The 26,061-nt window shown below is 39.7% G+C and overlaps 1 protein-coding gene across 1 annotated transcript in view; it reads left to right on the top strand.

Moving 5' to 3' along the window:
* Positions 1-25,559, top strand: part of ABCB11 (ATP-binding cassette, sub-family B (MDR/TAP), member 11) — an 83,679-nt gene extending 58,120 nt beyond the window's left edge. Inside the window, exons 17-26 of the mRNA XM_012650675.1 lie at positions 3,026-3,190; positions 8,424-8,528; positions 8,621-8,782; positions 11,067-11,270; positions 12,556-12,797; positions 14,252-14,408; positions 15,546-15,743; positions 19,718-19,924; positions 21,889-22,035; positions 22,871-25,559. Of these exons, the coding sequence (XP_012506129.1) occupies positions 3,026-3,190; positions 8,424-8,528; positions 8,621-8,782; positions 11,067-11,270; positions 12,556-12,797; positions 14,252-14,408; positions 15,546-15,743; positions 19,718-19,924; positions 21,889-22,035; positions 22,871-23,071 (1,788 nt within the window). The 3' untranslated portion in view covers positions 23,072-25,559. The remainder of the gene's footprint in view (positions 1-3,025; positions 3,191-8,423; positions 8,529-8,620; positions 8,783-11,066; positions 11,271-12,555; positions 12,798-14,251; positions 14,409-15,545; positions 15,744-19,717; positions 19,925-21,888; positions 22,036-22,870) is intronic.
* Positions 25,560-26,061: the final 502 nt, after the last annotated feature.

Here is a 26,061-nt window from a genome sequence, read left to right as displayed (position 1 = left end):
AGTATTTTAATATTTAACTAAATTCTGCAAGCCAAAGCATTGGAAAAATCCTTTCTTTTTCTCATTTTGATGGAGAAGGCCTAACCTTACCTTCTATAGATCGGGTAATGTTCTGTTGCTAAAAGTTGATTTACGCAAAGGAGTTATCTCCACCTTGTGGTTTCACAGAGTATTGACTCAGAAACTAAGAAGTCTGTGCTTCCAAACTCTAAGTGGGGTTTCTGCCCCAAGGGATCATAATTAGTTGGTGACAGAGGTAAGACCATAGCCAATTTCTCCTTACTCTCCAAGCTGTACCATCAGCTCCCGTAAGTGAGGTCATATCTAATTTATAGTGCTGTTAGAATTAAGTTTAGGATTAGGGGAAACCCACAGGCTAGAGGTCTCCATCTCGAACACTTAGGCGTCTCTTTCAGTGAAACTAAAAACCAAGGCAGAATATATATGCGATCAAGTCAGGGTCAAATATTAGACATGCATAACTTCATCACAGCTAACTTGTAAGACAGGAGTTAGGCATGTGTTAAGAGAGAAGACAGAGACAGGACCCATAAAAACGACTATGGATATTTGTTCGTTTGGGAAATCTCAGCTTCTTTGTTGTAGTTACCATTGCTTATCATCGAATCTTAAAGTTATTACTAGGGCAGGAGACCTCTATTGAATGGAACGCAGAAACCAGTGTAACAAAGCATAGAAAGCAGGACCTAAGATTTAAGTTGGAATTTATATTAATATTTTCCCTTGGCCAATAAGCACTGATTGCACACCTACGGAGTGCCAGGTGTTATGCTGGGGGCTCAAAGATGTACAAGAGCTACCATGGTTCTCCCCACGATGTAGTTGCTGACAACTACATCCTTACTTTTGATTAAAAAAAAAAAAAATAAGCCTTCTGCAACCTGCTAGTGCTACAATAGAGGTATGAACTCTGCCGTGAGGAAACACATATAAACTTTATCATTTTACCTCTCGCTGTGAGTTCCTGATTTGCTGTTAATTTATCCATTTTCCCTTTATATTTAGTTTTGCAAAAGTCAGAAAAAAATATCTTTTTTTACAGAATGACTTTAATTCTTTCTTTTATTCATCTACTGTTTTTGTAGTGGAGATATCAAATAAAATGCAATCAGAAGTTCATTATTCAGGGACAGATTTTCTAGTTGTTGCATCATTCAGGCTTGACAGCTACATTTTTGGGGGAATGTTGGGAACAATTTTCTTTAGGTCAAACTTTTAGTGTAGGGGGCAAAAGAAAATTATTCAAATTAATTAATTTACTTGTTAATTTATTTTGGAATGAAAATCACTGGGCAAAGATTACTTCATATTGCTTTTCAATATCTTAGGTATTGTTGTTTAGGGTTTGGGATACTTTCAGGTATCAGAAGGTTAGGAAAATTTCCATCACGTCAGGTTGTGGGTAGACCTCCTGCCTTTTGCTTGAGAGGAAGATACCATCTCTGTCTTCCAAGGCTGTTTGTTTTACAAACATCCCTGAAAAAATAATCTGACCAAAGGTTGTCAATGCCTCTGTTCACAAGATATGCAGAAACATGAGCAACCCAGAGAGACTGTCTCCCCAGAAGAACCTCCTAGTCCATCTCTCTTATTTTAAGGATGAGGTGACAGGTTCCGAGAGTTAAAGCACTCGGTGATATATTCCATTGGTGGCTGTGTGGGGCTTGTCCAAGACCCCCGTTCTCCCTATGCCTGTTCCACTCATGTTTTCCCAGGCAGCCTTCTTCTTCTCTGGCATCGATTGCCTAGAGTTAGTGAGCTGTCAGAGATGAAATAATTGAACAGAAGGATTTGCTGCATGAGTGAGCAGTAATGACAAAGTGTAGATATTGGGGACAGGCCAAGAGAGAACTTGAAATGGAGGCAGTAACAAATTCATCATCTGCTTGAGCTGCCTTCCTTCATCCTATCTGGCTTGCAACTGTAATGAAATGGCCCTGGCACCAGGCTTTTATTTAAATTGGATGTGATGTTTGACTTTGTAAGCAAAGGGAAGGTTTCTGAAGATCCTTGCTGTTGTCTATTCTCGCCATTCAGCTACCTAAAGGTAAATTACTACGTATTAATGGAAAGAGAGCATTAATTAATAGTTTTGTAGTCAATTTGCTATAGATATTTTTAGTACATTTTAATAGAAAAGTTTAAAAAAATCAATACAAATCTATATAAGCCACCTGAAATCCTTTCTCAAAGTGGGTAATAAATTTAACAAATTATGGAATAAATGGGCCTAAAGACCAAGCACCGAGTAGTATCTATAGCAAAGAAAAATGATGGCAAAAATGATGGTGTTCTGTATATAATATTTGCCATTGAGAGGATAAAAATTTACTAGTTCTGACAGTTTAATGGCAACTAAAGAGATCAGAATAAGGAAATATTAATTTTCACTCCTTGTGAAGAAAATGTGCAATTTAGAAATCCAAATGGAGTACCACTTACTTCTGGGCACTAATTAAGGAAAATTTTGCTGAAAACATATCAATGATAACTGTTGATACCACTTAATTAATTTGTAAAATTATTTTGTGTCATTTCAGATATACTGGCCTGCCTTTGAGCTTTAGCCAGTTACTAGATTATAGAACCATGACATTCATGTAAAACATACCTTGAAAATTTCACAAGTCCCCACAGGTGTAAATACAACCATAGGAAAGTTTTTTTTTTTTTTAATTAGGAGTTATTTTTCCAAAGAGCCAACATATTTATTACTCCCTGAGAGTTAATACACATGTGATCGTGAAACGAAAACTACAAACTCACCTTCAGTCCTCTAGGTTCAATCTCATCCAAGCCACGACACAGTCTCAAGCAATTCAAAACCATTCCTTAAAACATAACAAACCACTGCATCTCATAAATCTTTGAGGTCACTTATAACCGATCAAACTATGACTCTTAAATCTGTGAATGCTAAAGGGTCTGCTCTATAATAAAAGAGTATATACACGATGTCTGTGTGTATAGTTGGATGGTTAATGTAACCCTCTCTCCCCTCAAGGGCAAAGCTACTTTTGTGGAAGAAGAAATTGAACCCGCCCCAGTCAGGAGGATTCTGAAATTCAATGCTCCGGAATGGCCCTACATGCTGGTAGGGGGTGTGGGTGCGGCTGTTAACGGGACAGTCACACCCCTGTATGCCTTTTTATTCAGCCAGATTCTTGGGGTAAGCACACAGTGGACTAGCTTTCTTCTCCTCATACCTTTTGTTTTTATCAGTGGATATTATCATTTTTGATAGGTCAGCTCTTTGTTTTAATGTATTTAGCTCTTTTTCCTCATCTCTAAAGGATGAAAAATTCTCGGAGTCTCCATCACACAGAAGGTCAGAGGGTGAAGCTGAGCACCATCATTTGGGCTGGCAGGGCACTGTCACTGCAAATTTAGTGTTAGCAGAGGGCAATTTCCCTAGTAATATATATACAAACCTAATCAAAATGCAAACCAGGTTCATTGAATAATCCAAAAGGACTTTAGAGCAATTTTGATCTTGCCTAACAGCTGAGGTACAAAGTTTGACGTATATAGCAGGTGTTAGTGTGATAGATAATTCTTTGCTGATTGCACCATTGAAATAGGCATGTGGAGAGGAAGCAGGAAAAGGAAGAGAGAAGTAAAATAAGGCACGGATAAAGAATAAGCCTATTTCAATTTTTCGCTTCCTAGGATTTTTTTATATTTTTCATTTGACTTTATTGCTATAATCCTTATAATAATAACGATGAACATTTACTAGGCACTATCTAAGCACTTCATGTATAATAGCTCATTTAAGTTTCCTAATAACCATTGAAGGTTATTCTTATTATTCCCACTTTACAAAGCAGCAAGCCAAGGCACAGAGAATTTAGGACGGCAAGTGGTGGAGCTAGGATTCAAATCCAGCCAGTGTAACTGTAGAGCCAAGTCTAATGAAACCTTGTCATTGCAAACTTAGCTATCAAAATGCACTCATGTTTTTCTAGTTGGAAGTCACACACACCCACGCACACACAAATAAATCCTGTGAGGTCCACAACGAAGGAAACCTAGAACCTCGGAACCTTTATTAACTTGTTCAAGGGGGCACAGCCATTAGGTGACGGGGCCAGGACTAGAACCCGGGTTTTCTAAAGCCTAGACTAAAGGATTTGCCAGTGCACCACATCGTCAGAGGTTAGTGAGTGATAAAGGCTCTAGTTCCCTTCTCTCCTTCTCTCTCTCCCTCACCACCTCTCCCATAAAGGTCCTGACCATAAAAATGTCCCCACAGGCATGTACAGAAAGACCTGGATAATCCACAATTAATACCAAGTCCATTGTGCAGGGAGGGCCCCAGCCACCGCTTTAATTTTCACACTGCCACCTTGTGGTAAGTCAGGAAATCGTGTTCATTTCAGGGAGCATTGGAAACACAGGGACATTTAACTTTGGTTAACTGAACCCCTGGTTATGTGGTGCCACAACCTTTTATGCTAAAACTCTTTTAAATACTTGATCTTCTAGGAAGGACAATATCCAAATATAAAATAAATATTTTACTCCCTGAATAGGTCTTTATTGTCTGTCTCGCCCAGACACCACACTAGGGACTGGGGAACACCGTGTCAGTTATGATGCTTTCCCCAGTGCAGTCTCCAGTCTGCAAGGAAGGCAAACGTTAAACAGAAAAATCCACTCATCACTCAACAAATATGTATTGACCACCCACACTTGGCCAGGCGCTGTTGCTGTGCTGGGAATAGAGAGAACAAGAAAATCCAGGTGGCTCCCTGCTCTCGCAGAGCTGACGCTCTAGTAGGGAGAGGCTCAGCAAATGCGTCTCACTGAGCTATGACGGAAGCGTAGCAGGTGTAGACATAGGGTTGAATCTGAAAGAATCCAAGCCTGTGTCTCGGAAGTTTGCTTTGTAAGAAACAAATCCAGAATGTCAGCTTCTTTGCTGATTATCTTTCTCTTTTATAAAAGCAGAGTAAAGAACATACTCACCCAACTCCACCCAAACCGGGTACATGAGCTGCTGTGCAAAGAGTCCTGACTTCCCTGTCAGGAGACTTTTTTTCTGAAACTGGTTCTTTTCTTAATAGTTACTTACCATACCCTGTGTGCCTGGGGTCACACCATGCCACTTCTCTGGGCCTCGGTTTCCTCAATTATAAAATAAAGGGTAGACAAAAATGGTCCCTAAGATAGCTTCCAGCTCTAGTGGTCTATGAAATGGCCAAATGAGAAAAAAAAAAAACAAAAACTTGATTCAGCTATGATTCAGCTATAGTGTCTGCCGTTTTTGAGCACTCACTTGGTCACTGGCAGTGAGAGCATTCTCTGTGATTCTTCTAGTCACAACCAGGAATCCTAGGATGGCCTTCAAGCAAGCAATTGAGCTTCTCACTTTTCAGGGGACAACAGTAGCAGGATCTAGTTGGTGAAATCCAAAGCTGGCTCAGTGTCCTTGTTCTCTTAGGGCTGCATTTGCTAAGAGAATAATGCTAAACAAACCACCGTTTTTTCTCTCTGATAAAGAAGATTATTTCTGTTTGTCTCTTAGCGCACTTATCATGGATTCATCAGTAAATTCATGATGCTTTCATCTCACAGGGCATAATTATAAGTCTGTTTTTAATTGCTCTGTTTTCATTTTGAGATCCCTAAAGGGCTCCATATTCACATTCGGTGTACTGAAACCACGCTGTGGGAATGGACCCAGCAAATGATTGAGCCCTATTAGGCGCCTGGTTGCTAATCTAGCTAAGCCTCAATATACGTGTAAGGCATGATTTTTCGGCTTCACTTTCCAAGTCTACTTGACTTGGAAAACGTGCCGGGTGTTCCAAGCACAGCAATTTGGATGCCTACCCTGGGAGAAAGCGTGGACTTGAGAGTCAGCCAGCCCTGGTAGAGCCAGGTCTCTGCTGTGTACTATCTTGTGGGCATTTGGGCAAGTGACTCATCCTCGATGAGACTTCGCTTCCTTATCTGCGTTATGGAGCAGGAAAACCTACCTCACTGGGTTGTTTTGAGAATCCTAATTTAAGAAAATCCTGATTTAAGTTAGAGCAGGTTAATCCACACATTTGACATCTGGTACATAGCAGAAGTTTAATGAACGTTAGTTTTCCCCTTAAACAAACTTAACCATTACAAAAATGACAAAGATGTATGTTCAAACTATAGCTAGTCAAAGAACAGAGGAATCTATGGATGGGTGGCCCTTTGGGCTGCATTTCAACACTAAGAATGTACAAAGAACTCATGGAGCAGAATTTTGTGAAAAAACATTATGGATGGATAGATGCCCAATCTTGAACTGGACAGTTGTATGGACTTGAACGTTAGCCAAATACTCTTTTTAACACTGAGAAGGTGGGAAACAAAAAGAGCCTAAAGAGCTTGCCCAGAAGAAAACCACTGCACCAGAAGCTGAAAAACAGGCATCTCCTTATCCAGTAATAACCACTAGCTAAATGAAATTGAGTAAACAACTTGATGTTTTGGACAAATGGCAAATCTGCAGTTCTGTAGTCCATGGTTACGAAAGGTAGTCTTAGGAAGGAATGGGAATTGTGGTATCACCGTTTGAGATTTCAGAGTATTCATATAGTGATTTAAAGAACCAAACTGAAATATAGCTTTAAATTCCTGAATGTGTAAATTCTGTAAACTTGTGACTTCTGCTCTTCTGGGAAGAATTACTGTGACTTCTGCTCTTCTGGGAAGATTACTTTCACCTGTTTTGAGAACCATGAAGGCCCTAGAAACTCTGTCTGGGAAACAGTAAAATCTCATTATCTGGAATGCCTCCTCCCCACTTTGGAATTTGTGAAAATTTGGACAGGTTACTTTTGCTTTACAAAAAATGGATAGTATACATTGTTTTTCAAGGAGATTTATTTGGCACATAGTAGGCACTCAGTAAATAGTTGTTGAAGAAATGGTTTCCTTTGAGCAACTGTTTGTTGGCACTGTTCTAATTACTCAAATTAATTTAGAACCATAATTAAGGATTTATTGTACAGCTCTCTAATGCTTTATGTCTCTGAACCCGCCCAGTTCCTTTACATCGTTTGACTTAGGAAGGTTGTGTTTTACCTAAAATCCATTTCACTGCCCGGGAATATCATTGGAATATGTTTTTTCATTTTCTTATCGTAACAGCTTAAACCTCAATCAGGTACTTGAGCAAACATCTGTAAGTTCAGAATATATTTATGAGTACAGTTTACTATTCATTATAGACTAAAAAACCCCACTCACAATTTCCATAGGGTTTGGGGGAGGAATGTTTCCAGCTTCTGGTGATTTACAGCTGTGGTCCCCAACTCCTGGGGGTGGGGAGTTTAGGAACTGGGCCACACAGTAGGAGGTGAGTCCAGCCAGCAAGGAAGCTTCAACTGTATTTATAGCTGTTGAGTTCTGCACCCCCCACCCTCTGACCCTCGCCTGTGGAAAAATTGCCTTCCATGAAATTGGTCCCTAGTGCCAAAAAGGTTGGGGACCCGCTGATTTAGAAACCACCTCAGTCTCGGATGGAATTTTTTTTCTCTTCTACACCAGTTGCAGTCAACCCCTTAAAAATTAACTTCTTTTTTAATGTTGTATATTCTATAAAACTAATAAGAGGCAAATTACCTGAGTCTAAAAATCATTTTTCTTGCATCTATTATTTGAGAAAGACAGAGGTCAAAATAATACTTTGAGTTTTGTCCCAGATAACATTGTCAAATTCACAAGTGTCTTTCTTCCTCCCTGGTTCCTCACTCCCTCCTTCCTTCCTTCTCCCTCTTCTCTTCCTCCCTTCCCTCCTATCTCCCTCCTTCCCTTCTTTTCTCCATTTCTTCCTTCTCTCTTTGCTTTATTACTTAAAGGATTTGAGTCATTTCATCATCTTTTTATCTGTGTCAAAGAAGAGCCAACACAATTGCCTAAATCAAGCAAAGAAACAAGACAAAAACTTCACCATTGGGTTCCATTCACTAGGTTTCTTTCCCCACTGAGGATTGAAATACATCATCATCATGTGTATAGCTAACTTTGATGTAATTACTAGTATGTTTAAAGTGAAACCATTTTTTTAAAGACTTTATTTTTTTAGAGCAGTTTTAGGTTCACAGAAAAACTGAGGAAGATACAGAAGTTTCCCGTATACCGGCAGCCTCCACACACGCATGGCCTCCCCCATTATCAACATTCCCCCACCAGAGTGGTGCATTTGTTACAATTGATGAACCTACCCTGACACAGCACGATCACCCAACATCCATAGTTTACATTACGGTACACTCTTGGTGCTATAAATTCTATGGATTTGGACAAATGTATAATGACATGTTAAAAGAAATTTCTTTCAAACATATTTGAATTTATTTATTTTTTACTGTTTATAATAATAAAGTTTCTTCCTGGCTTACTATCTTTCCAAGACTTTTTCACTTCCTGATAAAGAGGAACAGAGGTTACAGATCAATGGTGCGTGCCTACTTTTTGTAGCAATGGGCTGTGTATCCCTTGTCACCCAATTTCTGCAGGTAAGGAATTTAATTTTTCTGTAAGTGATTTAGCTATTTTCCGATTTTTTTCATGTTAAAATATTACTAAAAACTCCTTCTTTATGTTTTAGGGATATGCTTTTGCTAAGTCCGGGGAGCTCCTCACAAAAAGGCTACGTAAATTTGGTTTCAAGGCAATGTTGGGGCAAGACATTGGCTGGTTTGATGACCTCAGAAATAGCCCTGGAGCACTCACAACAAGACTTGCTGCAGATGCTTCCCAAGTTCAAGGGGTAAGCTATGGGAAGAAACTTGGAGCGTTCTGATAGCCACCTACATATTTCCTGTGGAGTAGGAACCAGTGGGATTAGGATACCCCTAGCCACATTTTCTACCATTTCTAATGCTGATGAATAGCAGCTTAAACACGGCGTCTCCAAGCAGTGCCCAGTTTCAGTGTTCTGGCATCAGCATCTGTCCGGGTTTTGGATTTCCTCCGGGTGTAGCAAGAGAAGAACTTTCCAGAAACTCATTTCTCAGCTTATTTTTAGGCCCAGAGGCTCAGATTCCACCAGACTCAATAACGCCCCCCAGAGGGTGGAAGCAAAGGTCGTGCGGAAGCCTCCAGGATGTGATTTGCCTTAGAAAAAGCAAAGCTGTTCTCTGTAGACCCCAGAACCTTCAGCCTGAAGGGACTTACACACATGTGTAAGATAAGGCTATGCCTTTATAAAACCAGGCGTTGGATTAAACCAACGCGTGAAGAAAACCAAATTTGCCTCCCAGCACCTCTACACACTTTCTGTGAGAATGAAAAAAAAAAAAGAAAGAAAGAAAAAGAATAAAAGCATGGTTTTTCAACCAAATCATGGTTTGTGAGGCTCTTGGAGGAAAAACACTTTACTGGATTGATAGTGCTGTTGTATAATGTGTCTCAACTCCTAGCTAGTTCAACCAAAAATATCAAAAATGATATGGCAAAATTTCAATGGAACATGAAATCCTCTCTCTTGGAGGAAAAATCCTTATAAATATTTCACTTCCAATCCAGCTAGGCTTTCTGTGTGCACGTGTTTCCCATAGACTTAGGGTCACACTCTACATATTGTGTTACAGTCTTTCTTTTCTCCCCTAAAAAAATCTAATGTGTGCATATTTTCACCATTACATAATATTCTACAATAGATTTTTAATGACTGCATAGTACATCATTTTAAAGTAATTTTCACTTCTTAAAGAATTCCCTACTTAGGTTTCTTCCTGTCTTTTTTCTCCTTATATACAACATATCATTTTATAGCAAGCTTACCACATCCTTGATTATTTTCTTAGTTCTCAAAATATAATTACTGGATCAAAGGGCTTAAGTGCACCAACTTTTGATCATATCTACCTAGCAGCAACTGAAATGAAGACTCAAAACCATTGAGTACTTCTGATTAGTATAGATTATAATTACCACAATGGTCCATCCTCTACCTATGTTGGGGCTGAATCCTATTTGCCCATCTGCTTTGACTAAACAGCTGTGTATGTGTTAAGGTAGTGTGTAACTTTGCACAAAAGAACAGAATCACTTCAATGAGAATCACAGTGGTATCTTGTAACAGTCCTGTATCGACTTCAAAAGTATAATTATACAGCAAGCATTGATCTTCACTGAATAATAAGGAATATTAACACAAGCCCAATGCCTGGGTATCTTCAATCAAGCCAAATGCATAGGTACCGGACACACGTGCAGCCCGCTTTAGGCTGTGTTAATATCAGACAGGCTGCCCTAGCCCTGATACCCATAAAATGAGATTAGTCAATAAATGAGCTTCTGAAAAGCTGTGAATAAAGTAAGCTTTTATTAATCCAGCCTTCAAATACATTAGGGAAGCTCATCATTTAAAAGAACTTAACGTTTTGAACAAAGAACTTCTATACGACCCAGCAATTCCACTCCTAGGTCTATATCCAAAAGAATTGAAAGCAGGGACATGAATAGATACTTGCACACCAATGTTCATAGCAGCACCATTCATAGTAGCTGAAAGTTGGAAACAACCAAAGTGTCCACCAACAGATAAATGGATAAAAAATGTGGTATATACATACAATGGAATATTATTCAGCCTTAAAAAGGAATGAAATTTTGACACATGCTGCAACACAGATGAACCTTGAAAACATTGTGCTTAGCAAAATATGCCAGACATAGAAGGACAAATATTGTATGGTTCCACTTATATTAGGTACCTAGAGTGGGCAAATTCATAGACACAGAGAGAATAGAAGTCACCAAGACCTTGGGGGAGGGAGGAAGGGGAGGTTATTGTTTAATGGGTACAGAGTTTTTATTGGGAATGATAAAAAAAGTTTTGGGTATAGATGGGTACACAACATTGTGAATATTTTTAATGCCGTTGATTATATACTTACGAATGGCTAAAGTGATCAAGATTGTTATGTAAATTCTGTCACAATTTAAAAAAGAACCTCTCTCTTTGGTATAAAATAGGCTTTTCACATAATGGTATTTGGTAAAAGAGACTGTGTGTCTGAAATGGGTTGACTGCTTTTGGTTTGCAGGCTACCGGCTCTCAAATCGGGATGATAGTCAATTCCTTCGTCAACGTTGCTGTGGCCATGATCATTGCCTTCTCCTTTAGCTGGAAGCTGAGCCTGGTCATCTTGTGCTTCTTCCCCTTCTTGGCTTTGTCCGGAGCCATGCAGTCCAGAATGTTGACAGGATTTGCCTCTAAAGACAAGCAGGCTATGGAGATAGCGGGACAGGTAATCTTACAGACCTAATTTTCAGAGTGCTTATGTCTGAGTGGCTGTCAGACAAACCGTGAAAGATAGGTAGTGTAAAGAGACTTAAGGAAGCTGTCAGCCCGCAGACATGCACAGTGAGAAACTTTCCACACTCTTTTCTTATGTGCCTTGGCCCAAAGCTCTGATGCTCTGGGTTTGAGCAAGCGTGGAGAAATACGGGGTGAACACACAGGGTTGCATGTTCAATTTCCTCTCGAGAGTAGTGATTTGTTTCACATCCTAATTGGTCATATTTTCACTTGCAGGGGTAGATAGTTCAGTTTTCTGTCTGTGAGGTTTTTTCAGCTTAATGGTTTCCCTGAGTCATGCTGTCTACACAGAGAGGAGCTATTATTTTTGATATTGTACACCTTTAATTTTCACACTTTAGAGTCTGCTAGGCTTAGGACAAGAATCATGAGCTGTAAGTTGGGTTTCAGATACTCTTAGGTTTTAGCTATGCATTTTTAAAAGTATATTCTAATTAATATCTGGTCATCAGGGGTTATGAGGGGGTGGTGGCATAGACGTTTATCAGATATGAGAAATCACACACATGCACACACACACACTCTTTTAACAAATTCACTCTACTCTCAGTTTTATCTCTTTTAAGAAAGGGAGTATGAACACTGCTCAAGTAGGCAGAAGCCAAAAGAACTTCGTAAGTCAGTGGTGGAAAGTAGTCCGCGTTGGCACTTTTGTAGGGTAGGACCCTAATTCAGAAGCAGTGAGTATTTACCCTAGAGTGTGGATTGAAACAAATGCAAATTCATAGTATCGACGAAAATAAAATTTTTATACTTAATTTTGAATATCTTATGTAGTATTTGGTAAGATTAATATTTTAAGAAAATAGAATCTAATATTTTAAATTTTAAATTGATATTATTAAATAATCTGTGGTTTCTTAAGACATCTAAAGAAGCCATGTTATACATTTCAAATGAATTAGAAAAGAAGCTAAAAACTTTCAAGGATAACCATATGTACCATTTTTCCCCTTCTTTCTTCTATCACAAGGGGAAGCAGCAAAGCCATGCTGTGTTAGAATTAAGTGGAACTTGAATTTAACTGAAAAATTGTCTCCTGGTCCAGTTGGGTTGATCTCCAGCATCCTCTCTGTGTTGCCAGATGATGCCGCCATCTCTGATTTGTACCACAGCCTGCTGTTTGCACAAGATCTGATCCATGTAGCTGTTCAAATGTCTTGAAAGGAGTTATTTCTGCCCTTTTATTCCTAACACTCATTTTCATTCTTCAGATTGCAAGTGAAGCCCTCAGTAATATCCGTGCCATTGCTGGACTTGGGAAGGAGAAGTGGTTCATTGAAGCATTTGAGACTGAGCTGGAGAAGCCATTCAAGACAGCCATTCAGAAAGCAAATGTTTATGGATTGTGCTTTGCCTTTTCCCAAAGCGTAGTGTTTATGGCTAATTCTGCTTCCTACAGATATGGAGGTTACTTAGTCCTCCATGAGGGGCTCCATTTCAGCTATGTGTTCAGGTGAGGAAGATCTGGCCAAGATCATAAAATGTCCACACTGCAGGAAGGAATAGCCTGGTTCTATCAGTTAGCTTTTCGCTGCTTAACAAACTATCCCAAACTTGGTATCTTTAAACAGCTGGGATTAATTATTCCTCAAGATTCTGTGGGTTGTCGGGTGGTTCTTCTGGCCCAGGCTGATTCCCTCAGGCTTCTTCTGAGTGTCCTTCTGTCTCCGTGTGACCCCTCTTCACTTTATGGTCTCAGAGTTCCAAGTGCAACAAGAGAGGGCAAGCCCCAGTGTGCAAGCACCTCTCAAGGCTCTCCATGCATCATATTTTCTAATACAGGGGAATTATGTTCCTTTCTTGTAGCCAGAGCCTGCTTTTCTAAGAAGATCATCTTTGAGTCCAGTTTCTCACATTTCCGGAAGTGAGAGCCTAAGGAATGCCAGGGGACAGGGTGCACATTCTAAATCTTTGCATATTTAAAGCTACTAACCCAAATCAGAAAGCACAGACTGTTGTCTTGATATTGTTTAGTTTATGTAAGGTTTTAAAAGAATTATTTGCCAACATGTCAAAATTGGGAGACTACAGAAAACTCCCAGTTTCTGGCTTCATCTTAAAAACTTGGAAAGTCATCTTCTACCATTTCTATTTTATTTCAAGTACTTTTTATTCCCTTAAGCTTTGGACTGGGCTCCTGGAGATGTTTGGATCTGCAGCTCTGGCCTAAAACAATTCCTATTTATAAAGTGAGCAACATGTCACTCAAAAACACACTCCCTGCCCCATCCCCACCCAGATAGACCCTCTGCACATGGTGGAGCAGGTGCACAGCTTTGGGGGCTACTCCTCACATCATAGTCTGTACAGCAGCAGAGCCATTGCTCATATTTATCAGTCGCTCATTTGTTCACTCATTCATTCATTTATTCATTAAGTACAATATAGTTAAAGACTGAGACATGTAGAAGGATACAGGCCATTGCGTCTTTCTCACGCTGTCTGAAGCATGAGTTACATGCATGCTTGGCACAGAATTGATGCTCACATCAGCATCACCAATTATTATCTTTGACACAGCTATTATAGACTCAAAACATGTTAGAGTTGTAAGAAAATCAACCCAATCTGGTGATCTTTCAAGTCCCCTCCTTTTTAATTTTCAGAAGTCTTTTTTTTTTTTGGTGAAAAAAATTTTTTAAACAAAGAGGCTATTGTGGTTGAATAAGGGTTTGGAGTTCTGAGTGCCCCCTTGTTCAGTCTCCCCCTCACCACTTTTTCATAGAACACAATTTGAGCACTGCTAATCTCCCCAGTCCCGCCACCTAGTCCCAGACAAGTGACTTGCTTAAGGCTTCTCGGTCCTTTCCTGGCAGAACCAGGGCTAGAGCCCCAAACTCCTGCTTCTTTGACCATCACACCAACCGCGTCACACCGCTTTCTACCTGTGTGTCTGTCTGATTGCAGGGTGATCTCTGCAGTTGTGCTGAGTGCGACAGCTCTTGGAAGAGCCTCCTCTTACACCCCAAGTTATGCCAAAGCTAAAATAGCAGCTGCACACCTTTTTCAACTGCTGGACCGACGCCCCCCAATCAATGTATACAGTAGTGCAGGTGAAAAATGGGTAAGTATTGGTCGTGCTTTATGTGTATGTGTGCAGAACAGCCATTAGGGATGGTCATACACTACCTCCTAGCTTCTAAATTCCTGCAGTGTATAAGTTCATTCATATGTGCTCAGAAGGGACAGACAGTAGATTTATAAATGTAAAGGAATGAAATAAAGTAGCATTAAAAATTATTCCTAAAGCTGGCATTTGAATAAGGCACTGATATCCAATGAATGCTAAATTCCGTATGATATTGTTCTGGAAGGAAGGAAGCCTGTTGTATTTTGAGACCTCCCAACCACCATGCTTTCTATTGATGTTCTGGTATAGAATGTAGAAAAACCAGCTCTTCCCGTCCAAATGGTATTGATTTGATTCATGTTCATCTGGCTTCAAGTTTTAGCTCATGTGGATGCCCAGAAAATGTAATTCAATCTCAACAAGATATCTTCTCTGCTAATGGATAGTCCCCAGAGGTGTTTTTTCATCTTCCCTGTCTATTTTTGAAAACCTCAGTATGTTCAAGAGAGCAAAACAAAACCTAAACACTAGTTAAATCAAATTAAATTCTGAAATCTTTTTAAATTGATCCAATGACCTGTTTCTCCTTTAGCTCAATAAAAGTAAAGTCTCTGTGTGGTCTATTAAATGTCTATCCATTTCTAGAGTTTATAATTTTGATAGTTTTAAGCACACTGAAGTATAATAGAAAATACTCACCTTTGCAGTACAGACCTCAAGGAACCTTCTCTCTAGGTCATTCTAAGTAAAATGTTGTTGAGTCTTTGGGGGAACAGAGCTGTAGGGTTTGAACAGTTACTGGCTTCTGTCAGGTAATAATATCTTCTAGCCAGTCTCTTCTGTTCAGAATGTCAAGTAATGGATGACGAGGAAATCCCATTAGGTTAGAGTGGGAATGAGAGGGGTCAAATGTCTTTTATTTCACTGCTCAAGCCTCCCTTTGTACTACACCTGCTATGATAGAATAGGGAATGGAACGTCCTTTCATTAAGTTGCTGTCTCTATACTTTGCACTTTGGCAGCATGGTTTGAAGGTGTCTTAAGCAGGGATTTTAAACTCAGATTTAGGTGCATTTTTGATATTCTAAACTCCAGTAAGAACATGTGGAATTTCAATCCTCCCATTCACAGGACAACTTCCAGGGGAAGATTGATTTTGTTGACTGTAAATTTACATATCCTTCTCGACCTGATGTGCAAGTTCTGAATGGTCTGTCAGTGTCGGTTAATCCAGGGCAGACACTGGCATTTGTTGGAAGCAGTGGATGTGGCAAAAGCACCAGTATTCAGCTGTTGGAACGTTTCTACGATCCTGATCAAGGGAAAGTGGTAAGCAATGCACATGCTTTTTTTTTTTTTTTTTTTTTTTAGACAGAGTCTCACTCTTTTGCCCAGGCTGGAGTGAGTGCCGTGGTGTCAGCCTAGCTCACAGCAACCTCAAACTCCTGGACTCAAGCGATCCTTCTGCCTCAGCCTCCCGAGTAGCTGGGACTACAGGCATGCGCCACCATGCCCGGCTAATTTTTTTCTATATATTTTTAGTTGTCCGATTAATTTCTTTCTATTTTTAGTAGAGACGGGGTCTTGCTCTTGCTCAGGCTGGTTTCGAACTCCTGAGCTCAAACAATCCGCCCGCCTCGGCCTCCCAGAATGCTAGGATTACAGGCATGAGCCACCGTGCCCGGCCGCACATGCTTTTGAGAATGTTGCTTTCTGCAGAATATCTCCAACCCTAACAGTGATCTTCAAGATTATGCTTTGGCAGACTCACTGTAAAGTGCTTGCCTGACACTTTATCCCTATGCATATTTTCCAGTTCCTGTCATTTGCTGGTTGACCTGACTCTACCCCACAATTTCTAACATCATAGTTTCCCAGTTCCAAATGGGCTGCTGACCAGTTAGGCAAAGAAAACTGGGCACACACGGTGCAAAGCTGGAGATGAGTGTATTTAATAGAAGCATTCGTTTACCTGTAAATGGAGCAGAAAGTGCAGACTAATCAGGAAACTAATGACCGGGAATGGAAAAAGTGAGGGTGATAAGGGACACAATGACGAATGAGCAAGAAAGGGGACTAAGCATGAAAAAGTCTGAGACGATCCTTGTTCAAGAAGCTTAATTCTAAATAATCAGAGGAACTCAAATTGATAGCCATGCACCATAAAGCTTTGGCAAGGATATTTGAAAAATTGGTAAATTACTTTGTTGCTTATTTTTCACAGCATTTCTTTCTCTTCTTTTCTCTCCCTTTTTTATTTCTTCCGAAGTAATATATGCAGAGGATTATAAAATCAAATAGCAAAGAAAGGTTTGTATAATAATAAAAAGCAACTCCCTGCTCTACCCTTCCACCCCATCCTGCCTTTCTCTGCCCAAAGGCAACTATTTTAAAACACTTGAAGTTCTTCGGTCTCCCAATGTTGACTTTTATGTCTCCAAACAATGTGCTCATATTGCTGTTTCACAATTTAACAAATTTAGACTCTCTGCTGACTTATTCTCAAGAGATAGAAATTTAGCTTACCCTCACCACTCCCTCCTTTTATCCACCTCCTCCCAGTGTACTTGTATCATTTTTTCGCTCCTCTATTTGTAAATTTAACTGACACACTTCTGTTGCTTTTCCACCACCTATATAAAATGTATCTTGAATGCTTGCTTTCTAAAATGAGAATTCTCACTATCCTACCTCTTTTTCACTTCTTACTCCCTCCTTTTCCTTCTCAAGTTCTAACTGTGCTTTTATATTATCAAGAACAAAAAATGCTTATGTTCTATTTAAAAGGCTGATTTTCTTTCCTGTTTTCACTCTAGGTTGATTCTAAAAGTTGGAAATCAATTAACAGCTTTTGTTATAATTATGTAAATGTTGTTCATCCTAAAGTCAAATAGTGAGGTATATTAGCATTACATTTGCTTTCTTGTTTTTCTAAAAGGCTTTCTTTTTCTCTCACGTTCTCTGCCTTTATAAAAATCTTTATGTTCTTCCAATATCTCCATCCTGCCATCTATTCCCTCATTTTTGTCACCGCCTGGATTAATTGCAACCATTGCCTGTTGAGCAGTTGTCATCCTGTGAGTTCCTTGTGATGTTTTCTTGAGTTAGATCCATTATTTCCTAGTTCCTGTATCTTCCTCTTTCTTGGTTTTCACCCTGCTTTTGTTGAAGTGCACCCACAAGTAGTTTTCTAAGAAATCGTTTAGAGGTATGGGTATGAAATTGTTTTATTTTGCTCCGTATTTGAATCATTGCTTAATATTTAGAAAACGGCCTTTCTGGTTTCCTTGAATAGTACGATCTTCAGTGCAATGAGGATAGATAACATTACGAAGAGAAATGCTAAGAGAAACTTGAAAGAGGCAACTAAAGATTCCTTTTCATAAAGCAAAGCAAGGAAACAAGCAAACTTACTCTTCCTGGCAGAATCCAGGAAGTTATAAAAATAAAGAGTGAGAGTTGATTACCTATAATTTATAATGACTTCTGTTATTAATTTTAAGGGTAAAGAAAGATTTTAATTCATTTCAATGTATTTGGTGATTGGTGGACCTAGAACGCGCATTCCACCAGGGGTCTGATCTCTGTAAGAAAGAGGGTTCACTTTTCCAAAATGTCATCTCTATCATGTCTGTCACCAGGTAGATTGAAAACTATGTGGGACTCAGGAACCTGAATCCTTCATGTTTGAGCTTTTCAACATTAACACTCTATTAGTATATTTCTCTGCATATGTCCAGTGAATATTCTGGTCACAGGTAGAAAGCAAGGCCCATGAGGAAATCATTATGATTCCTTGCATTTCATAGGCACACTATATTTTGTTATGTCATTGTAAAACATTTCTATAATACAAACATTTTTAATTAGGAAATATGCCACTTTTAATCAATTTTTAAAAGTCCTCTTTGCTCTTAAGGAAGCTACCAAGTACAGGCATTCAATATTTCAGCATTTAAGTGGATACCTCTGATGTGCCTCTTCCTGCATTAGGCCCCATGGGAGAGTCTAAGGAGCATAAACATGTCTTCCGTCTTGCAGGAGCAGGCAATATAGCACAGATAGGACAATTAGCAAACGGTTCCGGTATTTAATTATTAAATTGTGCTGTGCAGACTTAAGTACTATGGAAAATGAATAGAGCAAGATAAGTGAGGGCTAATTGTTATTGAGGAATGCCTTGTATTTTTTCTAATAATGTTTGCTTTTTCTTTTGCTGATAAATTATCTAAAATATAATCTGTTCCTGCCATTTAACATAATCTTTCTCTGAAATCAAAGGGCCACTTTATAGTAGTATATTAGACGCACTGTATCTTTGCTATTCTGGGACTCTTAAGTGAACCAGCTCAAATGGTAGATATTTGAGTATCCGAACTTAACTGCCTAACTAGATTGAGTTTCTAGGAGACAGAGATTATGCTTTTTTTTGAGACAGAGTCTCGCTCTATTGCCCAGGGTACAGTGCAGTGGCTTCATCATAGATCACTGCAACCTCAAACTCCTGGACTCAAGTGATCCTCCTGCTTCAGCATCCTGAGTAGCTGGGACTACAGGCATGTGCCATGACACCCAACACTTGGCTAATTTTTCTATTCTTAGTAGAAACGGGGTCTCGCTCTTGCTCAGGCTGGTCTCAAACTCCTGACCTCAAGCAATCCTTCTGTTTCGGCCTCCCAGAGTGCTAGGATTACAAGCGCGAGTCACCACACCCAGCCTATGCTTTCTTTCTGTAGCAGACACAGACTGCTTAGCATGGTGCTTTTGTGGCAGGTGATTCAATATATGTTTGTTGATCAACTAAGTGAATAAATGTATTCCTTTTAAAAATTTGATTCTATTATCACAGTTATTCAGAGAATCGTGTTAGTAAACTCAAAGAAACAGGCTTGACTATTACATTATCCAATAGCTTCACATAGAAAAATCCTTTTCATAACTCATGGAGTCTCAAAATTGAGCAACTCTGTATATTTGTGGAGTATGCTGCAGTCAAAGCATAAGGGGAAATTTTTTCTTAACCAAATACTGTCCTGAGTCTCTTTCTCATTTTTCCACCTGTAGAGCTAGAGTTTGGGAAACAAACAAACAAAATCATAGTCTGATCAGTGATAACTTCAACACCACTCCTGTCGGACACTACCTCCAGAGGTCAAAGCAACATAATTTATTGTCCGGATCCCTGGGATTGTTGTCTGCTAGCAAACTAAATGTTCTGCATAACTCTTAACTCTAGAATATGAACTTTCCTCACTGCAGGAATTCTAAAACTTAATGCCCTTTGTTGTCACCTCTATTGGCAGATGATAGATGGGCATGACAGCAAAAAAGTAAACATCCAGTTCCTCCGCTCAAAGATCGGAATTGTTTCCCAGGAACCAGTGTTATTTGCCTGCAGCATAATGGACAACATCAAGTATGGTGACAACACCAAAGAAATTCCCATGGAAAGAGTCATAGCGGCTGCAAAGCAGGCTCAGCTGCATGACTTTGTCATGTCCCTCCCAGAGGTGAGTACCAGCTCACAGCCAGCCATTTCCTACAGGAGATGGGGATGGGGAGAGGTAGAATCACCAACAAGGACAGATTGAGCATCCCTAATTCAAAAACCTGAAATCCAAAATGCTCCAAAATTCGAAACTTTTTGAGTGCTGACATGATGCCAGGGTGGAAAATTCCACACCTGACTTCATGTGACAAGTTGCAGTCAAAACACAGCCAAAACTGTTTCATACACAAAATTATTAAAAATGTTATATAAAATTACCTTCAGGATATGTGTATAAGGTGTATGTAAAACGTAAATGAGTTTCGTGTTTAGACTTGGGTCCCACCTCCAAGATATCTCATTATGTATATGTAAATATTCCAAAATCTGAAAAAAATAAAATCCAAAACACTTCTGGTCCCACGCATTTCAGATAAGGGATATTGAACCTATATTATGATTGTGGCTCAAGAAGAAGGTCAAAGGCAACACAATTTATTTCCCAGTGCCCCAGGATTTTAGGCAAAATAAATGTCCTTCATCAACATACTTTTTAGTTTTCGAAAGCATTGTCTCATCCAACTTTTAGTGGTTGGTTATAAGGAAAATTAAAACATGGAAACCAAATTGTAGGAGCAAACTATTACCTTTGACCTCTCCACTTCCTTTTTTTTCAAAATGCCACTGGGGAAATTATTTTTCTTTGTAAGTGATTATGTTTAGAGATTTTGTGGTGTTTGTGGGGGACTTTTTTGTTTGTTCTTTTCACAAAGTCCCTTAAGTGTTAGGCTCTTGGCCCAGTTTTTACCTGGATGGTCCAATCTGTAAGCAGGTGCAAATTATTATTTGCAGCATCCAGAGTTGAAAAGTAAAGCTATGTGTCTCCTGGAAGGTTCGTTTATTCCACAAATCTCTATTGAACATCTACTCATTTTGTGCAAGACACTGATTAGAGTTGGTTTACTCCCTCTTTCTCCTATAGACTTGTCCATGACACCCTTCCCTGAGCATTTTGTCTCCACGAGGACAAAGTATGTTGTCGTTGGTCTCACCAGGCTTAGTCGAGCATTTGTCAGGAGGCAAGGGAGGTGGAGGAAGGAGACAGATCTTATGGAAGATCAGGAAGAGCACTCACCAAGGGCAGGGGCCCAGAAGCTAGACATTCCTTGGTTGAGATTTCACTTTCACTGCTTGCTACTTGTTTGTCTTTGTACCATTTTCTTACTTCTCTGTGCCTAAGTGTTGTAATTTGAAAACTACAGATGTATGGCTTCTGTGAATATTAAGTGATAACCTGGCTAGAATAGTTAGCACAGTACCCGATACACAGTAAATACTCCATGAATGTTAATTAATTTTTATGTAGCCATGCCAAGCATCTAGCTAGAGATTTTCCTCCCTAATTTCATCTAAAACTCACAATAAGTCTCCAAACTCATTATTAATATGCATTTTTCAGATGAGTTTGCCACTCAAAGAAATTAAAATAGTTTTTTTCATGATCACGGAGCTAGTAAGCAGCAAAGTGGAGATTCTCACCAAGGCTTGTGTTCCAACATGATGCCTCCCCAATAAAGGAATGGACCAGATGATCTCTCAAAAGCCATTCCCATTCCTGGGATTATTCTACCTTGCAAGGATTTTTCAGATCAGAGCCTGGAAATCAGGAAGTCTCAAGTCAAGAAGGATCTCGTACATGTGATTTTACCTAAACCCAGGGAGAAAGAGATTGGAAATATAAACCTAAAAGAAATACAGAAATAGGAAATAAAGTCCCTTGTTTCCCAGCAGCAAAGGTCACAAATTCCATATTTTTTTTATGTTCCTTAGTAGATTTGACATCCTTTACAGAAGGACTCATTCACTATTCCCGAGTTCAACAAACAACAAATAATTTAAACTCACATAGGCATCATTGATGTGGGCTCCATACAACACGAGAGCAGTGACTATTTCTAGTTCTCAAATTTACCATACTTTTTCCAGAAATATGAAACTAACGTTGGGTCCCAGGGGTCTCAACTCTCCCGAGGAGAGAAACAACGCATTGCTATTGCTCGGGCCATCGTGAGAGAGCCTAAAATCTTGCTACTGGATGAAGCCACTTCTGCCTTAGACACAGAAAGTGAAAAGGTACGTATTGATTTTCTAAAGTCTTAGATCATTATAAATGAGTCTTTTGGTGTAAGATTTGTCCTTATAAAATGGCACTATTTTCAATTTTCTGATTCATTAACAGTAGAAATTGGCAATACTTTGTGGAACCCAAAGATAATAATCTGAGGACAGTGATTTAGCATAAGATTGCTTCAAATAAAAAAAGTTTAACTTGAAAATAAGAACTGTTTTTAAGATTCTTTAGGCCAAGTGACGTTTCTTTGAAGGCAAATAATTGGCTTACTTAAATAAAGTAAAAGTTCATCTGTTAGGCATTACATATTTTGTAGTTCTAAAGTTATGCAACAGAGAAGGTAGGCCACATATAACACAAAGAAAGAGGTGTTAACTGATGTGTGGTTTGGAGGAAAGTTGATGCAACTGAGAAAAACACAATTATGAAATTTTAAATTTCTAATTAACATCTTAAAAATCAGGATTCCATTTTGGAGAGAGCTACTATGTCCTCAGTGAAGAACAGTATCAGGAATGACCATTTGCTGCTACCCTCCATTGTTTCCTTGGGTTCCTTTGAATAAACTAGACTATCACTAAGTAATTGTAAAATTACATAGTGATTTCGTAGTTTGCTTCCTTCCAGCTTCACTGAAGTGTCTCAGCCTGTGCACTGCTGCTGAAATAATTGATGCATTGCATTCAGTGAATACTTGCTTAATCCTCTCTTAGGTCGAGCCTTAGGGTTTTCCCCAAGTATAGGGTTGCTACTCAGGTAGCATTAATTGAACTCTTGTGACAGCGGGCTGGGAAACCTCATACGTCTTTGCCTCAACTTTCCATCTCCTCTTTGCAGACGGTGCAGGTTGCTCTAGACAAAGCCAGAGAGGGTCGGACCTGCATTGTCATTGCCCATCGCTTGTCCACCATCCAGAACTCGGATATGATTGCTGTCATGGCCCAGGGGGCGGTGATTGAAAAGGGGACCCATGAAGAACTGATGGCCCAGAAAGGTGCCTACTACAAACTGTTCACCACAGGAGCCCCCATCAGCTGACCTGACCCAGGAACTTCATACACAGATGGTGCACCCATTGCAGGAGTGCTGGGGTGGTTGTTTCTTGAGAGAGGAATGTCGATATTTTACTTTTACAGACATTGTTATACATTAGGATCCAAGCTAATTTCTCATGACCTTCAATAATAATGCAGTTTTAGATGTCTATATAGAAGATGAAAGAAACGAGGGTGAGTGTGAGTGAAAATCCAATGTCAAGAGGCTGCTCAGCCATCACCCGGTGCTTGTCTGTGCGCGAGCCAGTCCCAATTACTACGTAAGAAGTCATGTAGTGTAGGAAGGTTTGAACTCCTCAAGGACAGAGGACTGTCTTTGGCATGGCTGGACCCTCGGTGTGCACAGAGGCTGGTCTATAACAGGCACTCAACTAATGTTTGTTTGACCAAGGTCAAATGTGAAAAAAATAGGACTGAAGACCAGCTGGATTTCTTAAGCAAAGTTTTCTTGCACGTGCAAGCAGGTTCATGCATCCCTAGGGCCAAGGCTAGGGAAAGGAGGACTCTGATGCACTGGATGCTCTCAGGCTGAGTGAGGCAGGAGGGGCAAGTATAATATTAGCCAGGGCTGGCCAGTTAGGGGTGTTGACTGAAGCTGTAGATTCAGGATGAAGTCACCATTACTGAATCTGCTGGTGGGCTGGTGCGGGGGACTCTGTCCCAGGCCTAGTATCCCTCATCACCCCCTCCATGCTGATTGCTGTTCTTTATTTCCTGGAAATCCTATTCATGAAATGAAAATAGTGCACTTTACTTTGCTATAGCTTCATAAGGTGTTACACAAAAAAGCCAATTAAATATAGCAGAAAACCACAAGTTTATCCCTGCTCCCTCAAAACACTACAGTATGACACTAAGAGAATTAAATAAGGCATGAATTTGCAATAATAAAGAAAACAAAATGATGCCAGCAAGAAGATTTTGGGAGCCAGAAAGCAAATCGACAACTGATAATGGATTTAGAAGATGAGAGAAAACAAAAATGTAATCTGCGAGTGGGGGGAAGCCCAAGAACATCCTGTTTTGTACCAGAGACCCTGAGAAAATCTCAGGATGTAAAGAATGGGTCTTTTGGGAAGATAGAAGAATGGGCTGAAAGCCTGTGTAGAAACAGAGGTACAGAGCACCCCCCTGCAGCAGGGTGGCTGCCCTTCCCCAGTCCCAGCAGAAGACTGGATGCTCCCTCTCTGGGGGAGTTCACAGACAGGCTTGGATTTAAGGACACAGGTTGCAGCTGAAAGGGTGGTTCACATACAAGAGATGGGGATTGAATGTAAAGCTATATGTGAACAGAAAAACTCCCAGCCTCTCTCCTCTGACGGGAGATTGAAGAATCATTCTCTGGGGAAACTGGCCAATCTAGGATAGGAGACCTGTGACTCTGATGCTAGGGATCCTCCAAAGAAAATCTTCCAGCCAGATCACCCTACTGTGAAGCCCACTTGCCAAGAACAGGCACCCACCCGCTCAGAGCTTCCCTGGGCTTTTCAGTGTCTCCCTCTTGCATGGGCATGGACTCCAAGGATCACCAGACACCCAGCAAATATTTTAACATATAAAGCAAAAGTGACAACAGTAGAACACCCAGGAGGGAGGAAATTAGAAGTAACAGAGCCAATGCAAAGATTAGGAAAACACTCAAAGTGTGGAAATAAATTCAGTCAACCAGAAAAGAGAAGATGTTTCCCACTATTTAAATAAAAACAGAAGTCCATAAAAATGAACATACAAAAAGGAGCTCTTGATAGCAGAAATGAAAAACTCAATAGCAAGACTGCATGCTCCCCACTCAGTGGTCCAGCCATCACCATGTCTTTTCCCTATTCTGTCTTCCTCCCAAGCCCTACTCTATGTAGATGTCTTTTCTTCCCTTGGCCAACAAATGAAATTCTGCCTACAAATTAAGCCTGAGCTGTGGTATATGGAGGTGTAATATTTATGTCTGTTTTCCAGTGTTTCCTGGTAAATAACTGCAGAGATGATTTAGGAGGTTAACTGGTCAGGCCAGAATTGTTGGTGGTTTCCACATGTGGAGGCAGAGGGTGGAGGAATGCACTCTAGTTAAACTGTGGAAAATGGCAATGGCAAGTAAGTTGTAGACTAAAGATGCCTGCTAGAAGGAACTAAGCTTTGCAGTAAACACATGCTGATACTCTAATTTTGACAAAAGATGACTAAAATCCATTGTGTAGGTTCGCATTTCCAAGAGGCAGAACATGGGCTCTGTGCTGGGAGGTTGCTAATTTCCTGGAATGGAATTTGTGGGATGTGAAAAAGGAATGAATACGAGTTATTTTCGCAAATAATTTACTTGGAAGTTATTGATAAGAGGGAAAAGATTTACTAGAGGGGGATTAAAATTGGGAAAACAATTGCTTTCTGAGGCTCAGTGACAAGGGAGATTATAACTTCAAAAATGAATAGATAAATAAAGTTGCATGTTTATGTTACAAGACCAGAGGGTATCAATGTCTTTGTTTTTATCCTGCATCCTCTATCACTAACAAAGATTTGGTCTCTGCCATTTGACATTATTGTTTCTCAGATGACTCAGGTGTTGGTTTGATCTGTTCTGTTCAACACTTATCACAAGTCTTTCTGTAATTTCCTGATGTTTTCACAATGTGTGAACTCTCCCTATCACCCCAGTTAATAAAAGTTTATAGGGAAAAAAGAAGGATTAGGTGATAAAGTTGGGGAAATCTCTCTGAAGGCAAAACAAAAAGATAAAGATGAAAAGTAGAAAAAAAGAAAAGAAAAAAATTTAAGGTAATGATACAGGTGGTGCAATAATTAACTAATAGTCATTCCAGAGAGTTCAGAAAAAAAAACGAGGGAAGAAATTAACAAATCGTCCAAGAACATTTCCTGGAAAATGATTACCAAGCAATGAATATAATAAATAAAAATCCTACATGGGCACATTATTATGAAATTTTAGAACACTGGGGGGAAAAGAAGCCACTAAAATTT

This window comes from Propithecus coquereli, unplaced genomic scaffold, assembly GCF_000956105.1.
Source record: "Propithecus coquereli isolate 6110/MARCELLA unplaced genomic scaffold, Pcoq_1.0 Scaffold34, whole genome shotgun sequence".
Taxonomy (NCBI): Eukaryota; Metazoa; Chordata; class Mammalia; order Primates; family Indriidae; genus Propithecus; species Propithecus coquereli.
Note: the sequence above shows the minus strand (reverse complement) of the source record. Positions and strands in the feature narration are given on the sequence as shown.